This window comes from Diadema setosum, chromosome 11 (assembly GCF_964275005.1).
Source record: "Diadema setosum chromosome 11, eeDiaSeto1, whole genome shotgun sequence".
Classification (NCBI taxonomy): domain Eukaryota; kingdom Metazoa; phylum Echinodermata; class Echinoidea; order Diadematoida; family Diadematidae; genus Diadema; species Diadema setosum.
In genome coordinates, this window is record NC_092695.1 from 9383863 (window position 1) to 9397890 (window position 14028).

At 39.2% G+C, this 14028-nt stretch overlaps 1 protein-coding gene across 1 annotated transcript in view; it reads right to left on the reverse strand.

Annotated features, from left to right (window-relative positions):
• The window catches only part of LOC140235064 (sodium- and chloride-dependent glycine transporter 1-like), an 89933-nt gene that overhangs the window by 38025 nt on the left and 37880 nt on the right, over positions 1-14028 (reverse strand). Inside the window, exons 4-5 of the mRNA XM_072315101.1 lie at positions 13236-13464; positions 7582-7714 (exon numbers count right to left, since the gene is read on the reverse strand). Of these exons, the coding sequence (XP_072171202.1) occupies positions 7582-7714; positions 13236-13464 (362 nt within the window). The remainder of the gene's footprint in view (positions 1-7581; positions 7715-13235; positions 13465-14028) is intronic.

Consider the following 14028-nt stretch of genomic DNA (forward strand, 5'->3'; position numbering starts at 1 on the left):
GCTAAGAACAAGCTTTGTCATAAGGTATGCACAAGATATTGATATGCTAATAAACCTGTCTTGCTTTACCTGTTTTGTTGTCACTAAAATTTTATGAATACTCTAGCATCATGCAGTTGAAATTGGACCATCTGCTGCAAATCTCAACACAACTTTCACTCAATACTCGGTTAAAAAAGGAAATACATGTAGTGTTGCCCAGCGAATGAAAGAAGCCATGCCCTTTTCTTCCTGATAATCAGATTTTTCTCCCGTTTTGTTCCACGTGACTAGCGCTACTCCCCACGTTCACATTAGTCTCCGCATCATGGGGAAAGTCCAATACAGCAGGATTTTATCCCTCCAAAACCATCGTGTGGACACTCACTGGGATTTGTCCCCCACCCCCATTCCTGGCGAAGCAAGTCGGGTCTACGGAGACAAAATTTGGAGTAGAAAGTGACCTTGGACCGTAATCAAAAGCGCCTAGCTGTATTCATGAAATGTGCGCATGCACGATGTTTGGTTTCAAGTGGCGGGGCTTGCCGCAAGCCCCGACTGCCCCTGCAGTTTGAGGACAGTCGAGATAGCAGTGTGGATGCTTGCCCCAAGCCCCTATTGCACTAGCCTTTTGTCAAGGCCCTCTCGCTGTAACGGGCGAGCGAAGCGAGCCCAGCCGAGTGTGACAGCGCAAGGGCCTTTTGAGATCTGCTTCATACATTATTATTCATGACACACGAACCCTACTGAATATTCATATTAAGAGGGTCTGGTCGACCAATGGAATGGTGCACTCCCCACATCCTTCATCTTGGCATTGTTTGTACGCATCACCTACCACCAGTGGAGGCCTGTAGCATGCATTCGCTGTCTGAAAATCGGGCTCGGGCAGACGGACACGCTGATTGGTTGACTTTTGCTCCCAAAATCGGGGAGCAAAAGTCGGTAATTCAAAGGGCTAACAAAAGGGTGCCAAGCAGATCTCAAAAGGCCCTCGTGCAACCCCACTCGGCTAGGCTCTCTTCACCATACAGCGAGAGAGCCTTGACAAAAGGCTATTATAAAATGGGTTCAAGAACGTAGCCAATAGGAAGCGCTGAAATGAGTCACGTGGGCTTTGATTACTTTAGTACCATTGCACTGCAGTACCAGTGCGCACTCAATCAGTTGTTACAAGTGCGTCGCGCGCTACTATACGCGCTGTCAATACCTACATGTAAACAACTTCTAGTTCGGGTTGCGTATACCGGCGCGGCCGGCCTTTCTTGTGTGCATGACATAATATGTGGCGTACGTAACAGTACTCTTATACGTAACAGTGCGGGATTTCCGAGTGCGACGTGCTTGACTCGACTCTCTCGAGCGAGTGCTACATGTAGCTGACTGGACTATTGACCCACAAAGGTACGTGAAAATGCTGTTAGTTTTCGACCCATTTTATAAAACAAATGATGCACAGGATTATTTCGTGACGTTAGTGGAGACGCAGCTCACTCTCGGGTATTTACAATGTAGTGCAACATGCACTCGGCTTCGCCTCGTGCATGTTTCACAATTGTAAATACCCTCGAGTGCGCTACGCCTACACTAACGCACTCTATCCTGTGCATCATTTGTATACTAGTGCACATGCAGTTCGGGGACAGTAGCGATAGCAGTGTGGATAGTCAGTTGAAGAAACGATGAGATTTCAAGCAACTGTCCCTGCATCACGGGGTCCAATGTGAACACATGGACTGCAGCAACAGATGTTAGGGAACAAATCAGCATTCCCCATTTTCTTGACAGAGGAATTTGAGGACACGGTGGGTGGTTTCCACATTTCATGTCTCTTGTTTCACTGCCAGCCAGTGCTCAAAGTTCTCAATTCAACATGCAAACAGCTTTTACGATTTATCACCTGTCACATGTTATTCAATCTCCATGTTAATTAACATACTTCAGGTTATCGAGCATCTCCCTCTAGAATTTTTTTTTTTTATAAATCTCATCCACATATAACTGGTTCTCAGTACAGGGCAAGTGGTTGTGTGTCTCTTTCTTTCTATTCACTAAATCAACATTGTACTTCACAAAATCAATGTTTGTTCCATTGATCTATCAGCTCCCCCAACCTCACCCCACCCCCGACATATTTGCACTTATAGAAAATGGAAATTTGCTTCCTGAACATATGGTCTATCTAGAATTATAGATGGTAAATTTATCATTCTATTTGTGACCTTGCACCACAAAACAAACTAGAAATATCACTGAAGGTGATTAATACCCCCGCCCCGTGACGACAGTCTTACCCAAGGAATGATCTTTCCTTGATCTTCTGCCATTTAAATGCCATTACCACGGCAACGCAGCTTCCGACACGTCCGAAAAATATGTCTTGCACATCTTCCCACCAAGACTATTGTGTGTGCCACATTTCATAAGCTTTTGTCAAAAACTGAGGAAGCAGTTCAATCCGCAAGATCTTTCCTTGATCTTCTGCCATTTATATGCCATTACCATGGCAACGCAGCTTCCGACACGTCCGAAAAATATGTCTTCCACATCTTCCCACCAAGATTAAGGTGTGTGCCACATTTCATAAGCTTTGGTCAAAAAACTGAGGAAGTAGTTAAATCCGCAAGATCTTTCCTTGATCTTCTGCCATTAATATGCCGTTACCATGGCAACGTACTTTTGGGTACTGTCAAAAAATGCGTCTTGCACATCTACAACCAAAGGAACACATCTGTACCAAGTTTCATGGAAATTGGGCAAAAACTGAGGAAGTAGTTTGCAACACAAAATTTTCCATCATTTTGGCTCATAAATGTGAGCTGTTACCATGGCAACATACTTTTTGTCACTGTCAAGAAATGTGTCATGCTGACCTATATCCTAAGACAAACATTCAATATGAATTCTATGAGAATTGGAAGAACACTGATGAAGCAGTTTTGCCATGAAGCATTTTGCCCTATATTTTACCAATAACATGCCGTTACCATGGCAACGCACTTTTTGCCACTGCGGAAATATGTGTCTTGCACATTAACATATTCAGATGAACATCTGTACCTAATTTCATAAAAATTGGTCAAAAACTGTGGGAGGAGTTCGCGACGCAAGATTTGTACCCATTTTTGCCCATAATATGCCGTTACCATGGCAACGTACTTTTGGGTACTGTCAAAAAATACGTTTTGCACATCTACAACCCAAGGCACACATCTGTGCCAAGTTTTATGGGAATCGGTTGAAAACTGAGGAAGTAGTTCGCGACGCAAGATTTGCAACGGACCGACCGCCCGACCGCCCGACCGTCCGCTGATTCCTATATACCCCCTTCAAACTTCGTTTGGCGGGGGTATAACAAAAAGTCGCCAGACATGGATTTCTAGTTAAGGGCAGATTCTAAAAGAGTAGACTCTAATCTTTAAAATTATGTATAACTCAATTCAAATGGACTCTCCTAACCTATCTAAATATTCGAAAGAAAGCACACACTCTGGAAAAGTGTGAACTGAGAAAAGAGGCTCTGAAGTTAAGAGTCTATTCAAGCACTTAATCTTTTCCAAGCAACGCTAGCTGTGCCATGAATGGGACAAAAAAACAAAAACAAAAAACAAGAGCGTTACCCACCGAAGCAATGATAATGAAGGGATTATCAGATTAAGCTGAAATTAGACATGCTTTATCAACACATTTTGTCCATGATTAATCTCAACTTTCAAAGCAGTAGCATTACCATTTCAAAAGTTTTTAGAGTTGAAAGCAAAGAGTGTGTACAGGGTTTTTAAGAAATGAAAAGGGATCTCTATTAGAAACTTCTAATCACACTGTTCTACAATAAAGTGTTAGAGAAAAACTACTAAAAACACAGTTTCCTGTTTGTTTTATGATCCCAAACTTTGACATAATGTAGAAAAAGACTTGCTCTTTCAGAAAATATGAAAAATTCAAGATTGGCTAAGTTGACCCATTTCACCTATTTTCAGTCCTCACACAAAGTCATTGCATGCGACTTTTTGTTCGTTTTGTGATGCACGGTCACATTTCAGATGATTAAACTCTGTGAGAACCGTAGTCAGCTTGTTTGCATGCAGAGCAATTTTGAAGCGGCAGTCATGATATGGCTAAACAGTGAAGCAGTACATGCATATTTAGGGCAGGTTTACTTGCAATTTCCGCGGGGAACATTTTACGACAAGCGGAGGGCGCAGGAGATGATGGGTCTGGCACATAGACTAGGGATAGTCGGAATTCCAGACCAGCGCGATTTACACAATGCAAGGGAAAATGTTTTGTCATACGACTTAATGTAACTGCATAAGAGGCCAGCAACCTTGACTTCAATGATTATACTTCTATCTGTGATTTACTTCAATCAATCTCATTGGCTGCCTTATCTAACTTGAGAGAATCATGTTTCAAAACTTGTTTGGAATGGTGTTTGTGAATATGGTTTGAGACACAATTCTCAGGTGCCCCATTTTTCTACCCATCACTGAATCCCAAATTCGAGTGATGTCACTGCACAGCTGCTTTGCCCAGTTCGACCAAAGAAGCAGCTTAGAGGTCAACTGAGGCCCATTTTGTAACCTACTGGTTGTAGACTACATGCAAGGTGACTTTGGCAGTCCAGAGATGTAAATGTGGTTCAAAACAGCAATGTGTTTATTTACTCTCAGAAAGGTGATTGTGGTCTCAAACACGTTTTAGAATGCCCTTTGAATGGCATTTCAATTCGGCATTTAAATGCCTTTGAAAATATCATGGTTGCATTTTATCGCCTTAAAACGCCTAAAACATGTTCAGGATCATGATTCTGCCTGAGAAAATTGTTACATGAGAAACACACCCTATGGCCCCTCCCCTCCCTACAAATCCACCCAAACAAAGATTGGGGCAACCATCCAGCGAGGAAGGGATATCGGAGCAAATTAAGCCAGACACATATACCACTTGGATTGGAATAATTGAAATATCTGAACCGCAACCTATACATATAATCCTACATAGGGACTGGAAGGTCGTTTGCTTCATGCACAAGACCCCCCCACTAGGGGCAGGGGGAGATTCTCCTTGTGTCTCGGTGTAATGCCATACATGCACCTATCAAGTGACACAAACGTGGTGCAGTGATATCATACTTGCCTGCTTACTTCAAGTTCATTGCCTTATCCATTTCTCCTCGAGTGAAGACAGACTTACTTTAAAGGGATCATATAGTTTTTGTCGAGACCTAATTTCAGGTTTCTAATATTTTTTGGTGAGATAATGAGAAACCTCTTATGAAATATGAAAGAGCATGTAATTCTATGAGGAATTCAATATTTATTCGATGAAAATTGTTTTTTTGAAATGGCTGAGATATCAAAAAAGAGCGATTCCAATAAAGTGTGGGACCCACACTTATTACGATCGCTTTGTTTTACCTTGTTTTTGGATGTTTCAGTAGTTCCAAACCCGATTTTCATCAAATAAACTTTGAATTTCTCTCAAAATGGTATATTCTGTACTATATCATAAGTGTTTTCTTGGTATCTTGCAAAAAGTTAAAAGCCAAATTCTCATCTCCACCAATACTTTACCATCCCTTTAAAAGCAGGTTCTTTGGTTCATACAGATGTATCCTAAGGACAGGAAGATGTGCATTCTGCGGTATGCATCCCTCATTAGCAAAGCGCTGATATGCTGAGAGTTGGGCCACACATACACCACTTTCGTATTGCTAAATTGTAAAGGTCTAAAATGCATACCCCCTTGACAACTCTAAACTTGGCAGGGGCTTGCCCAACCTAGCAACAAGTGATAATGTTAGCATTCCAGTAAATTTGGATGAAAAATTCACTTGCATTTACTTTGAAAAAAAAAATAGAGAGTGTTGTCTAGGTTGTCATGACAAAATATTGCCACTGGCATCCAATGCATATATTCTAGACGAGATCTTCACCAATTTTACCTCTTGCAAAATTTGCATATAATTAAAATGTATATATGAACATTTCTGTTTTTAATACAGTCTGCCTTCCCAGTGGATTCAGATATTTAAGTGAGAACTTCAACTGAACATAGTTGGTAAGAAAATAGTTGTTGGCTAGATTTGCTAGGCAAGATGAAATATACATGCATACATTTGAATTTGATAACTGCTCAGACCATATTCTTGGTGGCAGAACAAACCTACAAAAGTATAGTGCATTTAATATTGCAAAGCAAGTGATAATCTGTCATCACTACTGGTAGCTGTGGAAGTACACGTAGGCCCTACATGGTATGCATGCTGTGTAGGTATAAAGATCTATACCTGGCAAGTGATATTAATGTAGCACTGACACCTTAGACAGAATTGGATCAGTATGTGATGGGGGGGGGGGGGGGGTCGTAGGGCACGTAATGTTTCCATGTGAGACACCTGTATCACAAGCCTTTGACATCCATCATCCTAGCTTGACTTTGCAGGGAATTGACTGATGGGCTGGCATCTTTACATCACTGGGGAAAGCACATACCCACATTTCATGTACAGTAGCCCTGAGGTACAGTACAGGTATAATGTAGTTGACAATTAAATGATCTATCTCTCACTACCAAAAGGTAAGCAAAATATGTTGTGGTCCAGTGGTCTTAGACCACTTTCTGACACAGAGAGTTATCATATCTCCACACTGCGTATGGATATGAGAGCTTCAGACACAAATGAATCTTGTATCTAGATATACATGGTATCATTCAAACACAAGGCCATGATATGTTAATCGTATGACAGTATCAGATCTGCCACACATTTTTCATGGGTCATGTACTTAAAATGTACTTCAGCAATCTAGTCTTTCACTTTCTGATTTTATATCTCATTTGATTTTCTGTTTTGCTGAATTGAAATTGCTTTGTGACTTTCTATTTACAAATGTCTGAAATGCCAATCTAAAAAGATAAAGACTTATTTGAAAAAAATTATGTTATGGTTAGAAAGACCCAAGGGATATAGTAATTTCTGACTGCTTTTTTGCCTGCCTGGCAACTTAGGGAGCATATCAGGGGAAGACTGATTTCTTATACTTGTACCCTTGCATCACGCTTGTTTTGTTTGTCCGCTTGTTTGTAATTCTGCATTTGTATTGCACCCAGCAAATGTTAAATGAATGATAATGAAAACAATTTCAATGACAATGGTAATAATAACAATAATAATAATAATAATAATAATAATAATAATAATAATAATAATAATAATAATAATCATCATCATCATCATTATTGTCATTACTAATATTATTATTATTATTATGATTATTATGATTATTATGATGATGATGATTATTATTATTATCATTATCATTATCATTATCATTATCATTATTATTATTATTATTATTATTATTATTATTATTATTATAATTATTACTATTACTATTATCATTATCATTATCATTATCATTATTATTATTATTATTATTATTATAATTATTACTATTACTATTATTATTATCATTATAACAGCACTAATAATAATAATACAGCACCGAAACAAATGTGGTTTATAATTGGGACTTGACAGGCTAAATTTGTGCCACTGGCTCTCAACCAACAGGCTTTCAATATTGTTATCTTCACCTTCCCAGATGTCTTCACACCCTTGATGATGCAGAGGTAAACGATGATCCAGGTTGCTAGGAAACAGAGCAGCAGCTGCCAGCGGATTGTCCCCATGTCGTGCAGACCATTGGTCTGATCCAGCACAAAGTGCCTGAACAGAAAGACAAAAAGTAGAAATACATACATTCAGCCCTGTGTTGATTGAACCATTCACAACTGGGCATCATTTCATTTCACCTATTCCCACATAAAAATATATATACAATAAAAGTGAAATTTTAAGAAAGTGTGCAGGACCAACTGAAGCAAATTAGGCTTGTTTGTAAAAGGCCCCACAAGATATGAATATAATGGTCAGAACTAAAATACACAATTAACATGTACCGGTAATGCATTATAACAGAAAGGGACATGGAAACAAAAAAGTGGATTGAGGTCTAAAAAAGCAAAATGACTCTACAAACTTGCAACAGTAATTTATTTACTTTTTACATTTCACTATGTAAAATTATTTCAATATTTCAACTTTTTTTTTTCATATCATCTCAGGAAAAACTATTTCAATCAATGCTTGTACATGTCAGTGGCATTTGGAAAAGAAGACACCATGGGGTTTCAAGGAGATTGGTTGGAGGTATAGAAATACAAATTGAAACTACAAACTTGCAACGGTAATTTATTTATTTGTGACCCTGCATCACAAAACCAACAAAAAGTTGCCGACATGGATTTTAAGTGAAGATTCTAAGCTTTAAAATGATGTATAACTGAGGAAAGAGGCTCTGAAGTACAGGAACTTTTCAAGTGCTTAATCTTTACCAAACCGCGCAAGATAAGATGTGTGATGAATGGAACAAAAAAAAAAAAAAAAAAAAAAAAAACGGGATCTAAGCCACTGGAGCAACAACAAAGAAGGGATTATCAGGTTAAGCTGAAATTGAGCATGCTATATAAACACATTCTGGCCATGATTACTGCCAACTTTTAAAGCAGTACAGCATTATCCTTTCAAAAGTTATTAGAGTTGAAAGTGAAGACTGTGCAAAGGACTCTCAAGAAATGAAATGGGGACTCCAAGACATACCTGACCTATTTTACAAAAAAGGATTATAGAAAAACTGTTGAAAATACACTTTCTCATTCATTTTATGATAACAAACTTGAGAACAATGTAGAAGAAGAATAGTTCCTTCAGAAAAAATGAAAAACTCAAGATTGAGTTGGTTGACCCATTTCACCTTTTTTGAGTCCTCACGTGAAATCAAAGGGTGCCACTTTTTGTTTATTTTGTGATGCACGGTCACATTTACTTTTGCACATTTGAGGAAATTGTTTCAATATTTCGACATTTTTAAAATAACAGGAAAAACTTACTCCTACCAATGCATACCCCAATGGCATTTGAGAAGGTGACACCATGGGGGTTTAACCCGTTGAAGACGGGTCCCGAGTAAACTTGGGCAGGTGTCTACTGGAAATGTATGTTATAGCATAATTAGCTCATCTGCAGCGGGTTAACTGCCTTCTATCATGTATCCAGAGAAATAAGAAAAACATGTCAATGCCCTTATGTACTTCCACAAAGGGGGGGGGGGGGGGTTGGTAATTACTCTACAGTCTGTCTCAGCAAAAAAAAAAAAAACAACAACAACAAAAACTTATAAGTGCCATTCTACACAGAAGTGGAATTCGCACTGACACAATTTAGTGGATTACAAATCTCAAGATTTGCATTGCAATCCAACTTGCAGTTAAGCATTAGCCGCAAAAGCAAAAGCAAAAGCATGGGAAGTTTGAGCTTCACGAAACATCGCGATATTTTGGTCAGTAGTGCGCATGTGTAATTTACCTCTCTTCAACACGGTAGACGAGTGGAAGCGCGGGCTATTCGTATTCACTGCAGTGCAGTCTATTTTGCTCACAGCGAGCTAGCTGGTTGGAACATTGAGCCAGGGCTTTTTATCAGTCCAATGCACACATAAATTTGTTTTTCTCAAGAGTATAAACTTACGGTAAAACTATATAGCTTGCTATATTAGATCACATACGTAGCAGGTGTGTAAAACTTCAGCTTAGTATGGGAAAGTTGATGAAAGCAGCATTCAGGAGGATCATGAAATTTCGCCGATATGACGAAAGTGAGAAGTAGGACTTGAAGTTAGGACTGGTATTTCATCAGGCGACAGCAAGAACTGACCATTGTTTTACCGACACTTGTTAAATGTGCTCCTGTATTCCACAAAGTCAACGTATACCGAGAGCAGTAGGTACCTATGGGCAATCCCAAAATCAACCCATTTCTGGGAGAACATTATTTTGTTAAGTCGTTATGGGGTGATGATTCGTGGTTGGAGAACTTCAGGTTTGCCACTAGTTTTCATATACAATGTAGTATACTTCATCAGGGAGGTGAGAGACCACGAGCCGAGGATCGGCCGTTTACCTGTACAGCATGTACCCTGGCCAGCGGACGACGTACTCTCTACATGTTCCACAGAGGGATCGGGAGCGCGCATAAACGCCCGGTGCAATCCGATACCGAAAGTCACGATGAAAAATCGCAATATTTCTGCAGTTTGGATTTACACTCGCTAAACTTCGCCTCAAACATTGCGATGTTTAAAAAAAAATTGCACTCCGGCTGGCGATTTTTCTGGCGATGTTTCGAGGGCATTTGGGTGTAGTTGCTTAGCAACTTGCACCCAAATGTCGCGATTTTAGAAAAATTGTGATTTTTCCAAGCAAGTGTAAATGGGCCTAGTGTGTGGACACAATAAGGGACAAATTCGCAAGTTCGCCCAACCTCTCTGTGATCCCTATTCCCCCTTGGCTTCTGGTTCAACTTCAAGTGCATGTTGTACACTTAATGTATCATGGCAAAACATCAGGATAATCGCTGGTGCTGTGTGTATGTTTTTCTTCCAGCACAGTGGAGTAATCATCAAGTGGGACTTTAGCTTGAAAAATTTGATCTAATACAATGATCTTAAAGGGACTGTACAGTACTGGTTGAGGTGGGGATTCATGTTGTTATCATTCCTAAGTGAGATAATGAGAAACCTCTTATGAAATATGGAAGAGCATGTCATTTTAAGAAGGATTCAACGTTTATTCAAGATGAAAATTTGTTTTCAAATGGCTGAGATATCCAAAAAAGTGATGATGATGATAAAAGGAGACAGGCCACACCTTTTCTTAGGATCTCTTTGTTTCACCTTGTTTTTTGATATCTCAGCCATTTCAAAACCGATTTTCATCAAATAAACTTTTGATACCCCTTAGAATTGCATGCTCTTTGACATCTCATAGAGTGGTTTCTGAATATCTCGCAAAACGTTAAAAGCTAAATCCTCACCTCAACCAGAACTGTACACACCCTTTAAGGTATCATCAAAATTAAAAACTTTGAGTTCAACATGGAGTGAACCTAACTATTGTAATGTCTGTTTGATGAAAGGAGACCCACAGCTAAAGTGATAAGGGTGTGGGCAAGCACTCAATCATATGTAAACACAATGGCAAGTTTCTTTCTCAGCATGCCACTAATGCAGACACACTATTAAAAGCAAACAAAAAAGAAGTTAAAAGAAAAATATAGGAGCCCACTACAATCAGATGATTGAAAATGCCATGGAACCAAATTTGCGAGAAACTGACTATAAAAGGTACTGTGTTGCTAAACGTTGTGCCAATAACTTCCACACCTTATCCAAGTTGACTTTGTGAAAGAAAAAAGAAAAAAAAAAGAAAAAATTAGTAAAAATCAAACGCAGACAATGCTAAAAGTTTCATAAGACTTGAGCCAAAAATAGAAATGATATGGGCTTTAATGCATAAGTGATAACAGTTGAAAAAGACATGCAAAGAAGTATGATAATGATGTCAAGAGTCTTAAATATGATCTACAATACATTTTGACATGGAAAGAAAAAACTTGTATACTCTTCAATCAAACTTTGAGTGTGTTGAAACAACTCAGCGATGGCAATTACTTTAAAAGGGGAGATGTTACGGCTACTGAATTATTTAACAAAACCATGATGTGATCATGTACATTTTGATTCTTTGTTCACAGACCAGTTGAAAGGGTGCTCGCTGATGACAATGTTTTAAAATAGGGGTGATAGTTCACCTGACCAGAGGAATGCATGAAAAGAAAGGTAAAAAGGACAAGGACAAGGAAAGTGACACACACACACAAAAAAAAAAAAACGGCCAGACAGATAAACTTGGGCAAATAGAAGACACAGCTGTGAGGCTCTGTACATGAAGGTTACAATGGTATCAAAACAACAAACATAATGGAGGGAGTGTAAAATCAAGTAGAATTCCATGGCAAACAAAGAGTATAAAAGGGTCATGACTCACACTGAGACATTCCCATCAAAAGCCAGAAATGACAGGAGAAAGTAACAGTCTGAAAGTTTTGAATGCTTTTGAAATTTACAGCCATTGGTAACAATCACTTATGCAAATTAGATGAGGGTGAAGATGTCAATGACCCTCCTGACTCCTAAAGGCTGCATTGGAAAGTAAATAGATAACATTCCATATTAACTAAGCACTTCAACTTTTTTTTTTTTAAATGAAGAGGGCTGTAGTTGCTGACTTGTCAAAAAAATTTTTTCCCAACTTTGTTTGATGGAAATAGGTTTTGAAATGGATGAGATATCCAAAACAAAGAGGTCCCAAACAAGGAAAGGTGGGACCCACCTTTTATTAGGACCACTTTGTTTGACTTTGTTTTTGGATATCAAAGCCATTTCAAAACTGGTTTCCATTAAATGAACTTTGAATTCCTCTTAGAATTGTAAGCTCTTTTATAATTTATAAGCGCTTTATACTTCATAAGCAGTTTCCTGGTATTTCGCAAAAAGTTAAAATCTAAACCACCATCTCAACCAAAACTATACCATCCCTTTAACATGGAATAGTTCGACAAAAAATACATGTATACAAAATGACACAACACCAAATTACAGAAACATGGCTTCTCTAAATAAATGGATGAAGCTATTCTTCTTTCTGAGGTCATGACAGACTTTGCACCTTAAGCATAGCACAGCAAGAATGAGGCCGGGCTATTAAAACTGGGCTGATAGCATGTTCGCATTCCCCGGTGTCAAAGTTCACTACCTGCAGTTCATGAACTCTGAGATTTATATTCTGTGGTAGGGGTTCAATCTATATCGCATCTTTCAAAGTACCCTGGATATGTCCATAAAATCTATGGCACAGGATGCACAAATACACATAACATCTTGTACAAACACTTTGATTCCACCCCCCAAACACCCCAGTTTTAGAGTTCAATGAGAACAGAGAATATTTGAGCAAGACTCAGAAGACTAGAGCAGCCATTTGCTGTATTTGTCCTCTAAAAAAAAAAAATATATAGAAAAATAATAATAATAAAAAATGTGTCAATCACAACATTATTCCACACAAGTGTCCATTTCAGAGTAAAAACTGAGTTTGTGAAGGAATATGGAAACTGTTTGATCTTGAAGTTTTGGCGACTTCAACAGGGTCTTGTGGTTACAGATGGAAAGGTCAACAAATAGCGAAGTCAACAGGAAAGGGAAATTTCACAAGAGGCAACGAGACAAGGAAACAAAACAATTAAAGTTGATATGAAACAAATAATGAACAAATTTTGGAGATGAACCTACTTCCAGTACTCCTCAGTCGCCCACACCCTCTCTGTGGTGTTGTCCCCAAACGAGACATTGCTGCTGCGTGAACCCTCAAAGCAGTTTGGGGTGTTCCACGTGTGGTTGCAACCCCTCCAGGGCAGCTCACCCTGCATGCTGGCAAACATGTAGAAGATGGAGTACGCGATGATGATGTTGTAGTAGAAGCAGAAGTAGGCAGAGACCAGTGCCATTGCATAGCCAATACCTGCAGCAAAGAAGAAAAATAAAAAAAAAATTTATTCAATGGAAAGTGGGGAATTATGTGTAGATGTTTCCTGTGGTAGCTCACTATAAGCAAAGGGCCCATCTCCCTAGAAGAGATTTTGCTGCAACTGCCGCAACTTGTGCAACTCTAAAAGACAAAGACATGACTTATGTGCTTTGTCCAAGAAGCTGACTCCAGGGCAATGTCTGAGACATCTCCAAACAGGACAACTTACTCATCCACAAGTTATGGAGACATCTGTGCGATGTCTCCAGAAGGTCTCCAATAGGTCTCCACAAGGTCATGGAGATGTCTCATAGATGTCGCTGACAAAATTAGTCTCTGTGACTTGGCCGCGACTAAGGAGACCTCATGGAGGCATCAGGGAGATGTCTCCAAGACCAGCTCGAGACTGGAAAAAGTCTCCCGACATAAATGAAAATGTTTGATTCTCTCACAACTCCCCAGAGACTAGGCTAGGGAGCCTCCAGGAGGCCTTTCAGAGATGTCTTCATGATCACTCAATGACCAGAGACACTCAACTTGCCATCAGGTCACCAACTA